Source organism: Lissotriton vulgaris, chromosome 6 (assembly GCF_964263255.1).
Source record: "Lissotriton vulgaris chromosome 6, aLisVul1.2, whole genome shotgun sequence".
NCBI lineage: Eukaryota > Metazoa > Chordata > Amphibia > Caudata > Salamandridae > Lissotriton > Lissotriton vulgaris.
The window spans coordinates 1804697944-1804717076 of NC_141694.1; the positions used below are offsets into that span (position 1 = coordinate 1804697944).

The following is a 19133-nucleotide window of genomic DNA, read 5'->3' on the forward strand; positions in this document are numbered from 1 at the left end:
AGTGAGTTCCCGCCTGATGGAGCGTAGCACACTGGAGTGCTTAGACATAGCCATTCCTCTGATGAACACTTTGAACGCCTCCCAGACAGTAAAAAAGTCTTCAACCGAGCCTAGGTTCGTAGCGAAATATTGTTCTATGTCTTCCGCAAGCTCCCCCCGGAAGGCATCGTCTAGCAGAGCGACAGGAGGGAACCTCCAGGTGAAGGCTGGTATCCCCTTCCTGGCAGTGGAGAGGTGTAATAGAATGGGGGAGTGGTCTGATAGTGTGCGTGGGAGAACCTCATACGCGCTGATACCACCAAGGACCGGAGGAGATGCTGACCAATAATCTATCCTAGTGTGCACGTTGTGAAAGGCCGAGTAGTGCGTAAAGCCGCCTTTCGTGGGGTGCTTGTCTCTCCAGACATCCACTAAGTCTAATTTGGTTAATTCTGCTTTCATATATGTGGCTGAAGCCACCGGGCGCCGAGCAGGGCCCGCGGAGCGGTCCCTGGAGGGGTCAAACACAAAATTAAAATCCCCTCCCCACAACATTCCAGGCTGAGCGTGTGACCTGCAATGGGCGGACAGAGTCGCATAGAATTCAGGGTGATCATAATTGGGGCCATAAACATTTACTACCAGCAGGTCAAGTCCCTTACCCACACATCTAGCTAGGACGTATCTGCCCTCAGTGTCTGCATGTACCGGGATCAATTTCAGTTGTGATGTAGGATTGACCCAGGTTAACACCCCCCGGGCGTGTGTCGTGAAGCCTGCTGCAACTATGTTCCCCGCCAACCCCCTAGATTGCAACATCCTGCTGTTGAGTGGCAAATGTGTTTCCTGCAACAAGGCCAGATCGACATGATGTCTATGGAGGTAGCCGAGGAACTTCCTCAACTTACGAAAGTCGTTCAGGCCCCGAACATTCCAGGTCAACAATTTAAGTGTATGCGGGGTACGTGTGGGAACATTCAGTGCATCATTAGACATTGCATGAGCTTATGAACCATTTTAACATCAGGGATGGGCAAAACAGAACACAGCAGTACACTTGCCCCCATATTACCAGCCGGCATTCCCTAACAGGTACAGTTCCACGAGGCAGTCCACACTCAGTACACACAAACCCCTCAAACACCCCAAGGCAAACCCTCCCCCCCAACAGCCCAGTCCCCAGACCCCACCCCCCATTCCCCCGCCCACCCACAGCCGACCACCCCCAACCAGGTCAGACAGGTCCCAAAACTTCCCCCCATCAAACCCAAAACAGCAGAGTGTTTGTCAGTTCGATACTCAACTCCCTGGAGAGTCGCACAACCAAAGGCACCGGGGCAAAGCGCGCCAGAATAGTACAACACCACAAACTGTCCCAATGATATTGTTCAGATCTGCACCCCGTCCCTGCCCCACTTGTGGTCCAGTGCCCATCGGGAAGCAAGTATAACAGCCCCCCCCAACCCTACCAATCCCCCAACAATGCAACAGTGTCCAGATCCCCCCCCCCGATCAGTACTCCACGACCTCCCCACCAATCCCTTAAGCACATGTCCGAAAATAGTGACTGCTGCCCCTCCAAATAGTACTGGCAGCACTCATGTAAGCCAGACTTACCGCCCCTAGTGGGGTGGTGCAGCGTTACCAAATAGCAGGAACGTGTCCATCCTCGGTAGGAAGAGCCAAATGTTCCGGCAGAGCCCCTCTAGTCTTGTTCTTCCAGGTTTGATGCTGAGCCAGTGTCGTCTTCCTGACTCTGCCTAGCCTCCTTTCGCTCCCGTGTCCATACCTTCAGGCATTTTTGGAGTTCTTTGGGATCCGTGAAGAAATATGATCGCCCTCCTGTGTTAATGCGAAGCTTGGCAGGGTACAGCATCGCGTAGTCAAGGCCCAGAGTACGCAGTTGTTTTTTATACGGCGCGAACTGTCGTCTCTCCTCTTGCACTTTGGCCGTAAAGTCCGGGTAGAGGGAGATATCCATACCCTCATGTTGGAGCTTACCCTTCTCCCTCGCCAAGCGTAAAGCAATGTCCCTGTCGCGGTAATTAAGGAGCTTCGCGATGATGGGGCGAGGCGGCGCGCCTGGCTGCGGTTGTGGGCCCAACGTACGGTGAGCCCGTTCCACGATGAACATGGGGGAAAAAGCCTCCTCCCCGAGTAGTAATTTCAGCAGTTTTTCGACGTAGAGCTCCATCTTTCCAGTTTGCGTCGTTTCCGCCACACCTGTTATACGGATGTTGGACCTGCGTGAGCGCGCCTCCAAATCCTCTGTTTTATCACCGATAACCTGCAAAAGTCTACCAAACAGCTTCCTATCTTTGTCCCACTCGGTCTGGGCTTCCTCAGCTTCGGTGAGTCGACGTTCCGCCATGTCCAGGCGCTCCGCATATTTATCCACTCGCTCCGCCATGCGGTCCATGCGGTATGACAGAGCGTCTATTTTAGAGCCCACAGACGCAATGCTGTCCTGGATGCCCTTCTCCATGGCTGCCAGCATGTCTCGGAGCTCTGTAGGCGCTGGGGCAGTTGCAGTGGCCCCCTTCGGGGACGTCTCCGGGGCCGTTGCATCAGGTCCCTTCGTTCTGCGCCGATCAAAGGAGAGCTTCGCCTGAGTGGCGTCGTTTTTCCCCATTCTCTGCTCCTGCCGCAGTGGGACCCAGGACCAAGAGGCACCTCGTTGTCCGCAGGCCGCAAGGGTATTACGGGAGACACACCAGTCAGCGATCCACAGCCACTAGACACTGGGTCTGTGCCAGAGGCCCGATGCGGCCAAGATGGCGTCCGTTATGGCGGACGAACAGTCCGGCACTACCCACAATCACTAGACAGGTATTATTAGTTCTACAATGTCAGCACCGGGCATCGTCCTGCATCTGTGGCATGGGGACACGGGGACAGCAGGGCGCCGCAGGGAGAATCCGATCCCATGACCGACCCGAAATGGCGTCTGCTCCGCCTCGTGGTTCGGGTGCTCAGTGTCTGCTCTGTTGGTGGCCCCCCGCTTGGGAGGACAGGTCGATCTGATGTGGGGCAATCGCAGACCAACGGGTGACGCTCCGGCGAAGGAAAAATCCAAGTGTTAGTCCGGCCGGAGACCAGTCCTCCCACGCCCGACTCTGAGGCTGCACGTCAGGTGACATCGCCCGGCCTTCTCTCCAGGATAGCACGCGGCTTCAGGCCCAGTTCTCCACCGCCGAGTCGCAAGGAGCCGCTCTCTAAACCACTCGGAGAGGCTCACCAGCCAATGTCCAAAAGGCACCCAACAGAATCTAGGGATGACGGAGGGTGCAGGAGAGCCCGCTATAGTAGACTGGACACGTTTTAGGATAAATTAACAGGATTATTCCGGGGCTAAGGCGAGGAGCCGAGAGCTCACGCGTCCGCCATCGACGCTGGCTAGCTCCGCCCCCCATGGAGCCTGCTTAGAAGCGATCCTTGGCCCTACCTGTGACTGACCTGCGCCTCCTTGCACTCTCTCTCCTGATCTGGGCCCACACTACTTGCTGCAGTTGCCGGGTGGGGGTTATACCCGACCACCTGCACTACAATTGATCCCTGCTCTCCGCCATTGTCGCTGCGTTTGCGACCCCGCCACACGACTGCAGTCATGGGGAAGAAAGACCCGGCCCAGAGGACACTTAATTTTGACAAACCTCCACCACCTGCTGCGGATCCCCCGCCGGGCACGAAATCGGGAGCACAGGGGGCACCAGATACTGGCGACGCATTGTCCATGATGTCCGCCATGATGGGGGAGATGCGCGCCGGCTTTAAGTCGCTGGACACTCGCTTTGATAGTTTGGAAAAGAAACTGGCTGACATCGGCTCCACGGTGCAGGCTCACGACCGGAGACTGGATCTAGCGGAATCTAGGGTATCTGATTTAGAGGACGGGTCATCCAAAGCTCTGAAAAGGCTGGAGCGGGTCGAGAAAATTCTTAAGGACGTGGCCATCAAGAATGAGGATTTGGAAGCGCGGAGCCGGCGCAACAATATCCGTATTCTTGGCGTGGCGGAGACAACAGCCACAGGCCGATTCGATACCTTTGTAGAGAAGCTCCTCATTGAACTCTTTGGCAAGGACACCTTCACGACCGGCTTCGTGGTAGAAAGGGCCCACAGAACTTTGGGGCCTAAGCTGAACCCAGGACTGCCCCCCCGGCCCATCATCGCCAGGATCATGAACTTTCGCGACCGCGACGCCACCCTCCGGGCTGCACGGGAAATGGGAGAGGTACAATGGCAAGGGAATAAGCTATCCTTTTTCCCGGACTACACTTTGATGGTGCAGGAGGCGCGTCGGAAGTACTCCGAAATCTCGGCCTAAAATACAGCATGCTGTACCCTGCCCGGCTAAAGGTGGACGTTCATGGGAGGTTCCGTATCTTTGACTCTCCAGCTGCTGCTCAAGAATTCTGCCGCTCCTACAAACAGGGGCCGGGTTCGGCCTCGGGCTCTAGGCCTACATCTCCGCAGCAGCCGGACACACAAGCTAGCGCTGATTTATTCGCTGACTCTGGCCGAGGCTGAACACCTGTGACATTCCATCTGGGGTTTTTTCTGGTTGTCAACCGGGGTGTGTTTTTTTATCCGGTTTTCCATGCTTGCTAATATCTCCAATTTTGTGCTATTGGGTTGCCCGCTCGGGGGTTGGCGTTGCCTCCCCCCATGGCGTATGCCTACGTGTTTTGCTCTTTTTTCTGGGGCGCGTTGCGCTTCAATTTGCAGAAATGTTCCGAAGCTTTGTATTATTGTTCACTGTTCTTCTGCACTGTTGCTCGAAACTTAGATGGGTTCTGCCTCTCTTGGGGTACGGGGAGGCTGGGTGGCGGGTGGGGGGGAATGTATGTGTTGTTTCAGGTCCCCTTTTCTTTTCTTTTCTTTTTATTATTATTATTGTCTTTTGCTTGCGAGGCACATATTGTTGGTTGGTTGCATCACTGCTTCTTGCTTGCGCATTTTGATCTGAAGCCATGGCCCGGGTAGGCTTACAGGTTGGACCATCGGGCTGACATTGATGACTTGGAATGTTAGGGGGCTGAATTCCACCCGTAAAAGGAAGCAGGTTCTGCAATACGTGGAGAGGTATAAGACGGATGTCCTTTTGATACAAGAGACCCACATGACTCAGGCGGACACATCATCCTTTGCTAGGGGCTGGGGTTCCCACAGAGTATTTTCATGCTACAGCAGGTATGCGCGCGGGGTGGCAATTTTGATACATAAGCGGATTCCTTTTGTCTTTTTACATAGCAAAACCGACAGCGAAGGGAGATACGCAATGCTATCTGGACAGCTGTATGGCCATAACATTGCTTTTGTGGTAGTCTATGGTCCGAATGTCGACTCCCCGACCTGTTTTGAGGACCTGTACCTCTCCCTTTTACGCTCTGACATAGACATGCTGGTGATGGGGGGTGATTTCAACCTGCTGATGGACGCCGATAGGGATAGTACGTCCCCCTCCCCTGATCGCAAACCCCTCACTCATGCAGTCCATATGCTCCCAATTCTCCCTTCTGGACATTGAGGCTAAACTACACTCTAACTCGCCTGTTTTCACACATCACTCTGGCTACCACAATACCAGCACCAGGATAGATTACTGGCTACTTTCTCCGGGATTAGCGGGTTGGGTCATGGACCATAGCACTCTTCCCAGCACCTTTTTAGACCATTCCCCCGTTGTCCTGTCCCTTGCAGTTCCTCGATTGGGTGGCTACGAACGGCAGAGGAGGTTTCCTGGGAGAGCTTTAACAGACCCGGTATTTGCAGAGGTGGTGCGTACTGCGATTGAGGACTATTTTGAACTGAATTATGGATCGGTGACCACCTGGGCCACACTCTGGGAGGGGTTCAAAGCTACCATAAGGGGGGTCTGCGTCACTAAACATGTTGGGGCGCTGCGAGAAATCCGTGCCACTCTGTCTCGCCTTGCTTGAGAAGGAGTTGCTGGCTGTCGAAAATGTGATCCTTACCAATTCCTCCCCGGGCAATGAGGCACGTCGCCTCAAGCTGCTCCTGGAGTTCAGAGACATGGCAGACAGGGAACTGAAGTATGTAAGCAAATACCACATAGCACGCCAGTATGGTGAGGGCGATCGGCCGGGTAGATTGCTGGCTCAGCTCTTGCGCCCACCCCGTCAGGCGACGTACATTACTGAGATAACTGATGCACAAGGTGAACGCCAAGTCACCACCCCCGCCATCTGCGGCACCTTTTTGGCCTACTACCGGCAACTTTACTCATCTGCCCTTACGGCGGAATGCCGCGATCCGGGGCCATACATTAATGAGATCGCTATGGTGTACCTAGAGAGATACATGCAGGATTTTTTGGCCCATCCCATCACGCCGGAATAGATCACGGAAGCGATCGTCTCCTTGAAAGGGTCCTCAGCGCCTGGCCTTGATGGCTTCACGGCGGATTTTTATCAGGAATACAAAGAAGAACTATTGCCCATTCTTATGGAAATGTACGCCGAGGCCTTAGACTCTGGCATTCTTCCTCCGACTCTTCGCGAAGCGGTCATAGTTCTGTTGCCTATGCCAGGATGCGACCCCACGGTCTGCAGCTCCTATCGCCCACTTTCGCTTCTCAACCTGGACTGTAAGATCTTGGCCAAAGCGTTGGCGATGCGGTTAGCATTGCTGGTCAACACCATTATATCCCCGGCACAATCAGGCTTTGTCCCTCAGCGGTCAACCTCACTGAACCTACGCACAATTTTTTCGGTTCTCCATAGAATCGATCCAGCCACCCCTGCTGCTGCGGTCTTTTTGGACACCGAAAAGGCTTTCGATACGCTGGAATGGCCTTTTTTTCTAGATGTGATGCGTAGGATGGGCATGCCCGCGATGTTTGTCGCGACAGTGGAACTGCTGTACACTGCTCCCTCGGCCCGGATTCGCATAAACGGCACTATATCAGACAAATTTACGCTATCTAGAGGTACCCGTCAGGGATGCCCCTTGTCTCCCTTGCTTTTTATTTTTGCGATGGATCCCCTGGTGCGGCACATACAGGAAAAACATCTCCACAGAGGGCTGCAGTTCCGCACGGGCCCTCTATTGGTCTCGCTATAAGCGGACGACATGGTCCTGTATGTCCGCACTCCGGGGGCCAATCTGCGACCCCTGTTATTTGAGATTGAACGCTTCGGTGAATATTCTGGCCTTAGGGTCAATTAGCACAAGTCACAGTTATTTCCCCTCACCCCCGCCACCACGCAATGGCCCTGCTCCCTCCCACTGGAGTGGTGTGAGGACTCTGTTAAGTATCTGTGGATACACATACACCTTGATACCGTCTCCATTATTCATTTAAACTATGGCAGAGCCCTTGATTTTCTGGAGGATAACACTGACAGATGGCTGCGTCTCCCTTTGTCAATGGCTGGGCGCATTGCCATTGTAAAGATGGTTGTATTCCCCCGTTTTTTGTACCTCTTCAACAATATCCCAATTCCACTTACCAAGGTTTTTTTTATGCAATTACGCACTGCCTTGCTGAGATTGGTATGGGGGGGCAAATGCCCACGACTCGCTTGGCGCACGCTAACAATACCATACGAGAGGGGCGGCTTTGGGGTCCCGGATTTCCACCTTTACTACCTGGCCGCCCAGTGCTCCTACGCACACTCTTGGTATCATCCTGATGCCAGGATTCGGCACTTGAGGCCTGAAGCTGACGCGGCGCTCCCAGTGAGCCTTGCGACGGTTCTTCCTAAGGGTCTCCCCCGCAAAAAACAGGACATACTCCCGATCACCACAACGACATGGGCCTGGGACAAACTTAACCGCTTGCTTCGCATAGATACACTGTACTCCTCCGCCCTTCCACTACCCAACTCCCACTGGCTCCCCATAACAAGCGAAAAGGTGGTCTGTAGAACGCTGTCGAAGTTCCAGTTACACACGATTGGTGACCTGTTCCCCAATGGCCACGTATTCACTATCACTGAAGATCCCCGATTCGCAGACAGTACATTCATGGACACATTCATTCTTACAAGAATGCGAGCGATGCTGAGAGCTACCTTCAACACATTTCCTCTCCCGCCTGAAGATACCCCGGCCCTTACACACATCATACAGAACACATCAGGGGCCCACATGGTGTCCAAACTTTACAAACTATGCTTGCTTTCACTTCCCTCGTCAGACGAAACGGTCCGTACCGCTTGAGAGCTAGAGCTAGGCATACAGATCACGGACGATCAGTGGGAAGCGTGCTGTGCCATGACCAGGGAGGTCTCCATAAATGCCAGACACAAGCTTATACATTTTAAATTTCTCCGCAGACTGTACCACACACCGGCACTTTCACATAAGATCGACCCCACCAGATCCCACACCTGTCCTTTATGTGGCGCCCCTCCAGGCTGACTTTGCTCACCTTTCCTGGACCTGCCCGAAATTATACACCTACTGGGTTGAGATACACAGAACATTAGGTGAAATACTGACACTATCATTGATTGTCACGCCCGAGATTGCATTGCTGGGGTATGTGTCCAATTTCCCTCACAAAATCCGCAGATTGGCGTCCATTTGCTTCCTGCTGGCCAAGAGAGAGGTGGCGCTGCTTTGGTGCTCGCGTCGCGCGCCCACGGTTGCGTCATGGCTTAGGAGCGTGGCGCACTGTAATATGAACAGCGTGGAATATTCGGAACAGCTTCCGACCTCCTCCCGCCCCGTGGATATCTGGGGCCCTTATCGCCATTATATAACTGAAAAGGCGGAGATAGCGCCCTCTCAATCCCTACATCCCGACAATCCGACCGGGGTGGGTTAGTTCGTGAACTCTTCCTACTTGCACCCGCTTTGAGATCGCCCTCGAGGCGGCACACTTACTTTCCTTGTGAATGATGACCTGATTCAGGTGGACCAGTGGTTCTTCTCTTTTCCTGGCACTGGAACATACTCTTGCTGGAACTGTGGGCAGTGGAGCGATACTGATCCGTCCCGTGGTTTGTTCTGTCCCCTGACACTTGTGTTGGCTCTTGCTGGGTACTTGTCCCCTTCCAAGATGGTGCTGGTCATCATCGCTTTTTGTATTGCCCTAGGATGGTTGTTACTGATGGTTACGTGTATTGTCTTACTAACTGACTTAAGGTGCTGTTCTCGCAAGATATCCCGTATGATTTCTGTTTTTTTATACCTTTTTCTGTTATTTACGTGCATTTTGATTTACAGTGTATCCACACCTGTTGCCTTATTAGAAAAATAACACTACTGTATACATGCTATTCTGCTATGCAATCTTACTGTACAATTGCAGGTTCAATTTGTATTGTTGACACCACCACATGCTATTCCAGTGTACAAGCTATGTATAGAATTGATGTAAATGTAGATTGCTTTACTGACTTCAATAAAGTGTTTATAAAAAAAAAAAAAATCTATGAACTTCCTCGCACTATTTCTCTTGTTCCTCTTGCAATTCTGGAAAATATGTTGTAAAAGTACAAGAAACACTTCTCTTTCAAGGCACATGTACATAATTCTCTCCATGTACTTCCCTTAGTGGAAATTCTGGGACTGCCACTAACTGACCCCTTTGAGTTCTTTCCTGCTTCTGAAGCGTTCTCTTTAGTAACAATCTTCTTCTTCCACCTTCCCTCAAGTCCATTATCAACCAGATCCTTAATGTGGGCTTTGTTAAATTATTAAGCTTAGTTGTTCTATGTTATCATCGGTCAAAACCATTTTGTAATGTCTCTGCACATTTAAAATGTTACTGATATCAACCTCCCCCTCATTTGCTAGTTACTCAAGCCTATCATATGCTTGTTTCATGCACATTGCTGTTCTTTGTTTAAGTACCTCTTTTCTTCCATAATTTATTTCATTGTCATCAACCTATTTGTGTCAATTGATCCCTGCAATATTTTCCGAAATCATTCTATAATTAAATACAATATTAATATATACAATATCAATATCTCTTTTTCGGAGTCTAAGCAGTAACATCAATAGACCTGTCACTTGAAAATGGAGAGAAAACATACGCTTCTCTGCCAGTACTCAATAAAAATGCCAATGCATTTTCAGGTGAGGCCCTCAGTGATTCACATGAAACTGCACAGTGATTGCTGTCAATCACTGTGCTTGTACACTCAGACCCTCCTCAGTTGCACCCACATCAAGTGCCACCGAACTCTGCTCCTGTCGTTGGATCCCATCAGTGAATGGAGAAGGTCTAGAACCTATATCTCCCTCAATGGTTTTCTATTTGTCTGCTGTCTCTTTGACTATTGTGAAAGAAACTCTCACTCCCTCTATCATATCCTCTATCCAGCATCTCTCATGATGATCCAACCAGCATCCCAGCTACTGTCTAAATAAACCCTTCCCCTGCTCCTTCATTTTCTTTCTTTCCTTCTCTTTAGCCATTGTCTCCCTGCAGAAAACTGTGTGGGTCTAGGTAACAACTTTGTATCAATCGTGGGTTTCCTCAAGAAACGTTATAATGTTAAAGGTACCTCCTAAAGAAAACTGTAAGTCGTTTTCATGCCTCTCACAAATCCTGGTGATCACATAAACACCAATACTCATCATCATTTCATAAGAAGGCAGACCCTCAGCAGCAATATTCTGTCCCTCGCTAGGAGATTAGGCTATTTCAACATAGCATCCATTATTCTCACTCAACATAATTCAGAAACTACATTAGACAAGGTAGGATACAACAGCAAATCGCAGCGTGGCTATGCCAAAGTTCAGCCAATCGCAGAGCGACTCTGACAGCAACCAAGCAACAACAGCATGTTTCTGTGGTGACATCTCAGAAATCCAAGCACGACCCCTCGGCTGACTAACCGTGAATTAGAAAACAATTGCACAGGCCATGTCAATGAACACAAATAAACAAAATAAAAATGTATATAAGAAAACATAATTAAGTTAAAAGATAACAATAAAAATAAAACCAGTACCTCTGTGGCACTTGTCAAATTTAAGTCACACTAAAGCAGACTCCTGTCCAGCAGCAATCCACTTTTGGCTAGTGTATTTACTCTTGTACACTGAAGAGCAAATTTCCCCAACTTAACTTAGGCACACAATGCCTTAAAAAGGAAAACTAGTTAATTCAGAAAAAGGCTCTATCTGTATGCATGTGGTGTCTTGAAAGTCACAGTATCTTTTTGTTGATAAGTTCAACAATAGTATTTTGAGATTTTGGATTTCGTCGAATTCGATAATCAAACTAACACATAATTAACCAAACCTCTCTGACGCAAATCACAAATAAGAATAGCACATCAAAATCACAGTAATCAAACCACCGATTGAACCCAGAATCAACATTGCATGATCAAATACCTCACTCAAAGCATAACAATCCATCACTCCGCACAGACCTCAATATTCAGTACCACACCAGAACACTTTCAGTCACCAAAATGCCACCAGAATCATGTGACTTCATACATACTTACAATACGACCTTTACTGACCACCAACAATTTGATGAATTGGAGACTCTGTTAAACCTCAATTTCAAGAGTTAATGTGTCCCAGAGCTAAGGCTCCTCCCAACACAGCACAAATATCTGAATTACAGTCAGTCAATGAAAACAGCCTACTCAACAACTTTTAATTCTACATCAGCAGAATAGTTTAAATGAATTATTAAAAAAAATCTAAAATGCAGAACAGAATAATCACCATGAAGGCTCTCACAAAATATGGCATTACAGAGAAGTATGCAAATTCAGAAATATTCTGAGTTCCAAGTGGGCAGCAAAATCAAGAGAGAAATAGACAGCATCCCTTGTAGCATTAAGGGAAGCTTTCTCAGCCCCCCAAAACTGAGGGTTTTTATATATTATCTTCAATTGGAAATCACTAAAACTGCTGGATCATCATGGTACGATCAAATGTGTTGATTTCTCTGCAAATCAGAGCACAACTTTATTAAGTGTCAAATTGTCATAGAACCTTAGCACTATCCCACTACATAAATATTGATTCAGAAAACTCTATACTAATGCCATGGTGGAACAAACTTGATCCATGAACAGCAGGTTATTATGAATGAATAGTATACAGTGAGCTAATGGAACAACTTTGAAAATAAAGTTACAGTTTGGAGACTAGGCCCGGGAGGGTTCATCGAGACCAGGAAGAAAAATACCCATGGAAATAAACAAACATGATTCTGCTTGACTGTGTACTGCAGAAGTGACAGATAGTGAAATGTGCAGGGAAAAGGCATCCATTTTGAACAATATGACCGCTAGGCCCACATTGAGGCCTATTTAACAAAGGTCTGGAAAACACTCTTCTATATGTCATGAGAAATTAGTTTTAAAGACAATAGTACATTATTTGTGCGTACATATGTCATTGAGTGTAAAACCCCCTTCTGCATGCTGTTAATGCTGCACAAAAATATGAATGCATATTTCGAACAGTAGATAGGAGATAATTAATCATAGACTGAAATATGTATACTTGAATCCATTGTATGGAGGTTGTGGGAAATGTATCACGAGTTCAGGGTAATTCTGATTATCCTGGGATTTCGAATGTGCTGGCAAAATGGAACAGTCCCACAGCATGGCCAGTTTGGATGGAGTTCAATGCACTGTTACTTGAGACCATTGGAGTTGGCGCAGGTATCTGTGGCAAGTGTTGTGTGAAAAGCCTTTAAAGTGTTTTAAGTCTTTCAAGTAAATATATCTTTGTGAATGGTCACGTTGGTCAATTATGCATGTCTTGCATGCCTATCATTGTTTGCAGTATTTATGATGTAAAAACCTCTCGCATAGGGGCACCGATTTCTAAACACCCTTGTGTACCCGGTAAAGGAATTAATGAATAACTATGCTGTGAGATAAACACGTTTTAGCGCTGGGTATTATACTAGTGACGTAACCTCTACAGGCCTCTTCTAACCTCAAGAGCTTGTCTACTTTCAGGTGAGAATGTGGCCCTGAGTGGTCGAGCCACCCAGTCAACTATTGTTGCTGGAGAATTGAGTAAAGATGGTTACCTGTCACATGCAATCAACGCCATAGATGGAAATCCGGATCCCAATGCTTCCCATGGCTCCTGCTCCCATACAGATTATGAATATGGTCCCTGGTGGAGGGTGGATTTACTGAAACCACGGAAGATTTATGCCATTCACATCACCAACAGGGATGCTTTTGCCGAGAGGCTGAATGGAGCAGACATTCTTGTTGGGAATTCATTGACGAACTATGGAAATACCAATGAAGGGTAAAGTTAAAGTTCGTTCACTTTTAGTTACAGTTTATAAATAACAGATGCTTGTTAGTTAGATCTGTGTCGTGATATTTGTATTCCAACGTTTGCAGCTTCAGTCGTCCTTTTGATGAGAGTAATTCGTGCAGGCTCTAACTTGAAATTAGGTATTTCCTGTCCCAGATACATAATTTAAATGAATATTATGTGAAAAAGCAGATCTCATATATTAGGCACTCTTCAGGCCATCTGTACTGGTTTATGAGCTGTACCCTACTTTTCAAGAGTTCAACTTATTATTTCCTTTATTGCATTAATTGTGTTCCATTGAGATCTAGACTGTCTCACTAGATATGAAGTAGACTACTTTATGCCGCTCCACTCACAGGGTATATCTTTAGCACTTATGGCTGCTGCACTTCTAGATCCGATGCAATTCAGGGAACTGGGCCATATTTTGACAGTTCGATTTCTGCCCAAACATACTTATAAGAATTAGTCACCTACTAAGTCATGCTGTGACACGTTTACTTGCGCTAAGAGTAAACCTGATTGATTCTGGCCCCCTTTAAACCTATTGATTTTTTTTTACACAAACTTTACTGATTGCCATAAAGCGATATGTAGTAGTTACAAAGGTTTTTGTTTGGCATTTTGAGCTTTATACAGCTGATTCACTGTATCAAAGTCAGTACAGTATATATATATATATATATATATACGCACATCAACAGTACACACTGACACATTGTCGTACTGCGAAATATGACAATAGAGAAAACATGTCCTAAGCAGGATAAGGCTATCAATAGAACTGCTAATTAATACCCTCCCCACTGCCTCCCTCCACCTGTGTTCTGGCTGGGGCGGCTCTAGGCTCATTGTGGCCCTGGGCAGGGAGTGTAGGTAGGGGGCCCCAGAAGAGGGGGTTCGGGCGTGGCAGAGCGCGGAGGCCAGTGAAGAGGGGGAGGTGTGGGTGTTTGGAAGAGGAACAGAGCCGGAGGCCGCCAAATCCCTGCCAGGGGCCACCACGCGAATATGTATTCATCCTCAGAGGATTATTATATTAAGGATATACATTGGCGTGGTGGCCCCTGGGGTTTGGTGGCCCTGTGCGGGTGCACAGCTTGCACATGCCTAAGGCCAGCCCTGGTTCTGGTCCACCAAATCTAGATAGTAAACCAACTATGGCGCATACGGGTAGTGCACAGTGCTCCCTTTCATTTTATCTTACTCTGCTTTGCCCTGCGCGGGGATATGCTCCCACCTGTGGTCCTCTGGTTGCAGTGCTGTTGTAGGGGTGAGCTACTGTGTTACTGGAGTATCGTGCTGCATGTTGAGGTCTATCGCCCTAAAAGACTAGCACGACGTCCTATTCCATATAGATTGGGTGTTTGTGCAGCCCTCGGCCATCTTCTTGCCTCCCTCATTACCACACTTTTGGTGCTACTCCATCGAATAACCTCATCATGCCTTGTGGACAGTGCAGGGTGTCTCACAAATTTCAACCTCATTGTTATGGCTCTTATCACTATTATAAGGGCGAGATCAAGAGAGCGAAGCTGCACTTTCTGGGCGCTCAAGCGCTTGCGGAGTCCAAACAAGCATTCTTCTACATTGTCTGCGATCTGCAAGTGTGTGACCTCTGTCACAGTGCCACCTACCCCCTCCCAATAATCTTTAAGGCGACGACATGCCCATAACATATGCGTGAAACCTCCTCTTCAGACTTACAGTGTGGGCAATGATGTGGAGTATCCTGGAACATCCATTGTAGGCTGCGTGGGGTTAATTAGGGCCTCTGAAATATCATACACTGTATGAATTTAAATTTTGCATTTCGAGACATTCTTTTGTGATGCCCTAATATGCATGCCCATGCCCAAGCCCACTTTGCTCACAGATCCGTGAGGGGGGTTGTTGCCTGAGGGCGGATACCTAAATATAGCCATTTTATGAGGTGTCGTCCCACTCCCATATAGTATAGTGAATGAACTAATTTGTGCGGTGGGTGCTCCGTCCATTGAGGGGCCCAGGTCTTCTTCACATATTGTATTACCATAGCATGCATTAAGTATAGGCGTCCGGGCGCCCGTGTAATGGACATGAAGTTCCCATGATCTAGAAGTGTACTGTCAATATATAGGACACTCACAGTGTCCACACCCACTTCTGTCCAGGCCTGTAACCTCTGCTTTGTGAGTCTTCCTCCCGGAATTGGAATCCCCAGGAACAGGATGTTTCCAGCATAGGGAATAGAGCGGGGCATGTACGTCAATGCTGTCTTCCAACACTGAAGCACGGTTTTATGTAGTGGTGGTGTACAGGGGGAAGTTTGCTTTTCAGCAGGAACAGTGTATGAAGTATCCCTCATTCGATGTCCTAGGAATTGTATCCTATTTCTTGTAGGTTCCTACCCACAGTCCAATAGGACAGCCATTGCAACTGACTGGCGTAATAATATGCTCTGAATTCCGGTACCCCCAGCCCTCCCTTGTGCGCCTCTAGTTGTAGTTTTGTAAGGCTTACCCTCATAGCAGATCTTACAGCATTGTGTCTAAGGTACGGCATACAGAGGGGAGACTAGTACTGACAAGTTAGTAAAGTAGTATAATAGTCGGGGAAGGACCACCATCTTGGATATGGCAACCCGTCCCATTACTGATAGCGGCAGTGAGGACCAAAATACGACCCTCGACCGCCCTGCACGTATTGCTTTCATCAGGTTGCCATCCAGTTGATCTTCTTGTGACCTATAGTACCTTGGTATTTAAATGTGCTATGTGCCACCGGTATAAGGTATCGTCCAAGGCCTATGCCATCTTGGCGGTCGCCTTCATGCAAGACAAAGGCGGTTGTTTTTCCTTCATTGATGGCTAGTCCATAAAGCTGTTCTAAACTGGAAAAGATACTGGGAAAAGTTTCCAAGGAACCTAAAAGGTCCCGTAAATATATAATAATGTTGTTAGCATAGGCTGATATCAAGTGTGTTGTGCCCTTTATCGGAATCCTCAACAGGCCGGCTTCCTGACGCAATTTAAGTGCCAGTGGCTGTATGGCCAGCACAAATAGCAAAGGGGACAGGGGGCATTCGTGTCTCGTGCCCCTGTGCACCGTGTTCTCCTGTGAGCTGTGATTGCCAGTTCGTGCTCTCGCAGTAGGGCCAGTGTATAACCGTTGCACGCATCCATGGTACTCAGGAGGCAATCCAAATTTCTCCAGGGCCTTGAGCATGTAGCCCCACGTGAGAGTATCAAAAGCTGGGCGCAAGTCCAGTGCTATGCAGCAAGCATCTCCAAACTGCAGGAGCAGTGGCTATGACATGATGTAGCCATCTGATATTAAACAACGTGCTGCGCACCGGCAAAAACCTGCATTGATCCATATGTATTAATGTGTGTAGGTGGGGTAGAAGTCGGTTGGCTAGGATCTTACTCAAGATCTTGTACTCTGTCACTAGAAGCGAGAGTGGGTGATAGCCCAAAAGATCTGAGCTGGCACAGCTTGGGGAGCGATACCACCAATGCCTGCATTGCGGTATGTGGGAGTTGTCCTAGTTCTAGCTCTTTATTATATAATTCCTCCATTTTAGAGACTAAAGCCTCATAATAGGAGTTACAAAATTCCATCGGCTTATTTCGAGGAAGCCCTTTGGTGGCTGCTTTTATTTCCATTTCTGTAATTGGTCTCGTTAAACTATTCTGCGTCTCCACAGTTAACTTCAGATAAGGGAGCCCTCCAGAAATGTGTTGATGAGCGAAGCGTCAATGTGTCTGGGTGCACTGTATAGAGCACCATAGTAGTTTCAGAATGCGTCATTTATATCCTGCTGTAAGCAAGCCGTACCCAGCCCTGGAATGTTAATGTTATAAATCACTGAAGGTATCAGGTCATCCCACAATATTTTATCCAATACTGCCCCAGATTTGTCAGCCTCAGTGTGTTTCAGCTGTGTGGACCTTCTATGGTCTATGACCCGGAGGGTTTGTAACAGTTCGGCATGTTGTATGTGCAGTTCCTGTAATGGGGCATGTTTGGTCGAGTCGTTTGCTGCCGCCTGATCCAGCACATTCATTGCGTTTTTGACCCTGACAAGGGTTTTATGTGTTTTCTGCCTGGACCCTACAGTAGCACCTATTGCAGCACCGCTGATAACCACTTTGAGCGCATCCCACTCTATCACGTTAGAGGAGGCAGTGTTCCAGTTTTCTAAAAAATAGTTAGTGATAGTCATGGACATGCTGCAGAAGGGGGGGACCCTCTAGCATCTGGGGCCATAGCTTCCATGTGGGGACTGGGATAGGTATTCTGCCCCATATAATGCAGATTTCCAGGGGATTATCATCAGAAAAGGTCTTCCCTAGATATGTGGCATGAGTCATTTGTGCTGCAATGTTAAGGGAACAAAAAAGTCTGTCAATGCGTGTATGTAATTGGTGGACAGGCTAGAAAAGGAGTATTCCTTGTATGTTGGGCAAAATATTCTCCATATGTTCCCCAGTGCCCACCCAAAAGGCCAGCTGCTAAGCTGCTAATGGCCTCAGCTTGCTTTACAGTACCTGCTCCGTTCAGGGCAGGGTGTGCACATGTCTAGTTATACATCTGGCACCGAATTGCAGTCACCTCCCAAAATCCACAATTACATGTCTCACCCAGTCAGCACTGCGCTCAACCTGTTGAAAAATGTGTCTTGCTCAAAGTTTGGGGCATAGATGCTACCCAATACCACTGGCAAACCGTCTATTGTCCCGCGCAATAGTATGTATCTGTCTTGGTCATCGGTACGTCTCTCCAACTCTATAAAGGGGACCCCATGCCTAATCCATATGGTTGCCCCTCTCGCAAAGACGAGTACTTTTTAGAGAAGACCTGTCCCCTCCATTTCTTGCAAACTGTGCTGGCTTCTGGCTCAGTGAGGTGTGGTTCCTGGAAGAACACTATCTGCGCCATGCGTCTAAGTAGCTGGGCATGCACTCTTTGCAGTTTGTGCACAGAGCCTAGCCCCGCACATTCCTGGTGATGAAACTATTGGAGCCTAGCATGGTGCTGTTGTGCCACGCTCTCTGACTTAGAGCCAATCACTAATCGTGGACCAGACTCCCCAACCCCCTCTGAATGAACAATACACGACTCAGCCATTAAACTATGCTGAGCCAAACAAAGAACTTAAACAAGCAAAGAACAATGCATGTATATGGCACATTTGCTTTGTGCGGGTGGTCGCTAATGCCCATCATGGTTCTTTCAGACAAGTAATGACTTGAGAGCTCTACAGAGCCCGGGGCGATGCCTCACTACTTTTAAATCGCTTAACGCCATTAGTGTAACTTGAATAGAAAATGATACATTAGTCAATCTAACCTCATACCGGGTGGCAGCCCCTGCAGTGCCACAAACAGGACCCTCTAACACACTCTACAGTTGCAGGTGCTAACGTCAAATAGTCTGCAAACCCCCAGCGAGACCCTACTTTAAGTCAATATCAGTCAGCATCATGCAAAGTAAATAAAAGAAAGGATACATGCAGTTGAAAAAGTGCCAATCAGACATTAACTGCGTATGTGTCCCAGTGGCCGGCCCAGTGAGACCACACCATCTGGCTCCTCCCAGCAGATCGTCCGCTGTCTGAGTTGTCACTGAGGTACAGTGTAAAACTATGGTCAGAGTCAGAATGGATGGTACTGTCTTCTATTGAATCAGTTGCAATCTGAAGGTTGCCTTCTCTGATGGAGGCTGCAGCTGCAAGAGCGTCTTCCCTACCAGATTGAGCCTGTTAATACGTGGCTTTGGGGATTTGTCATTGTTTCATTCCCTTGGTGTTACGGTGGAACCTGCGACCTGGATTGCGTTTAGGACTGTTTGGCAAGGCACTGATAGTGGCCCCAGAGCTTGACACTGGATTCATCACCTCAATTCACTCCTCTGCATCGTCTGGG

At 48.3% G+C, this 19133-nt stretch overlaps 1 protein-coding gene across 1 annotated transcript in view; it reads left to right on the plus strand.

Annotated features, from left to right (window-relative positions):
* Positions 1-19133, plus strand: part of LOC147709541 (fucolectin-4-like) — a 167813-nt gene that overhangs the window by 75590 nt on the left and 73090 nt on the right. The window contains exon 3 of the mRNA XM_086928079.1: positions 12909-13212. Within this exon, the coding sequence (XP_086784205.1) occupies positions 12909-13212 (304 nt within the window). The remainder of the gene's footprint in view (positions 1-12908; positions 13213-19133) is intronic.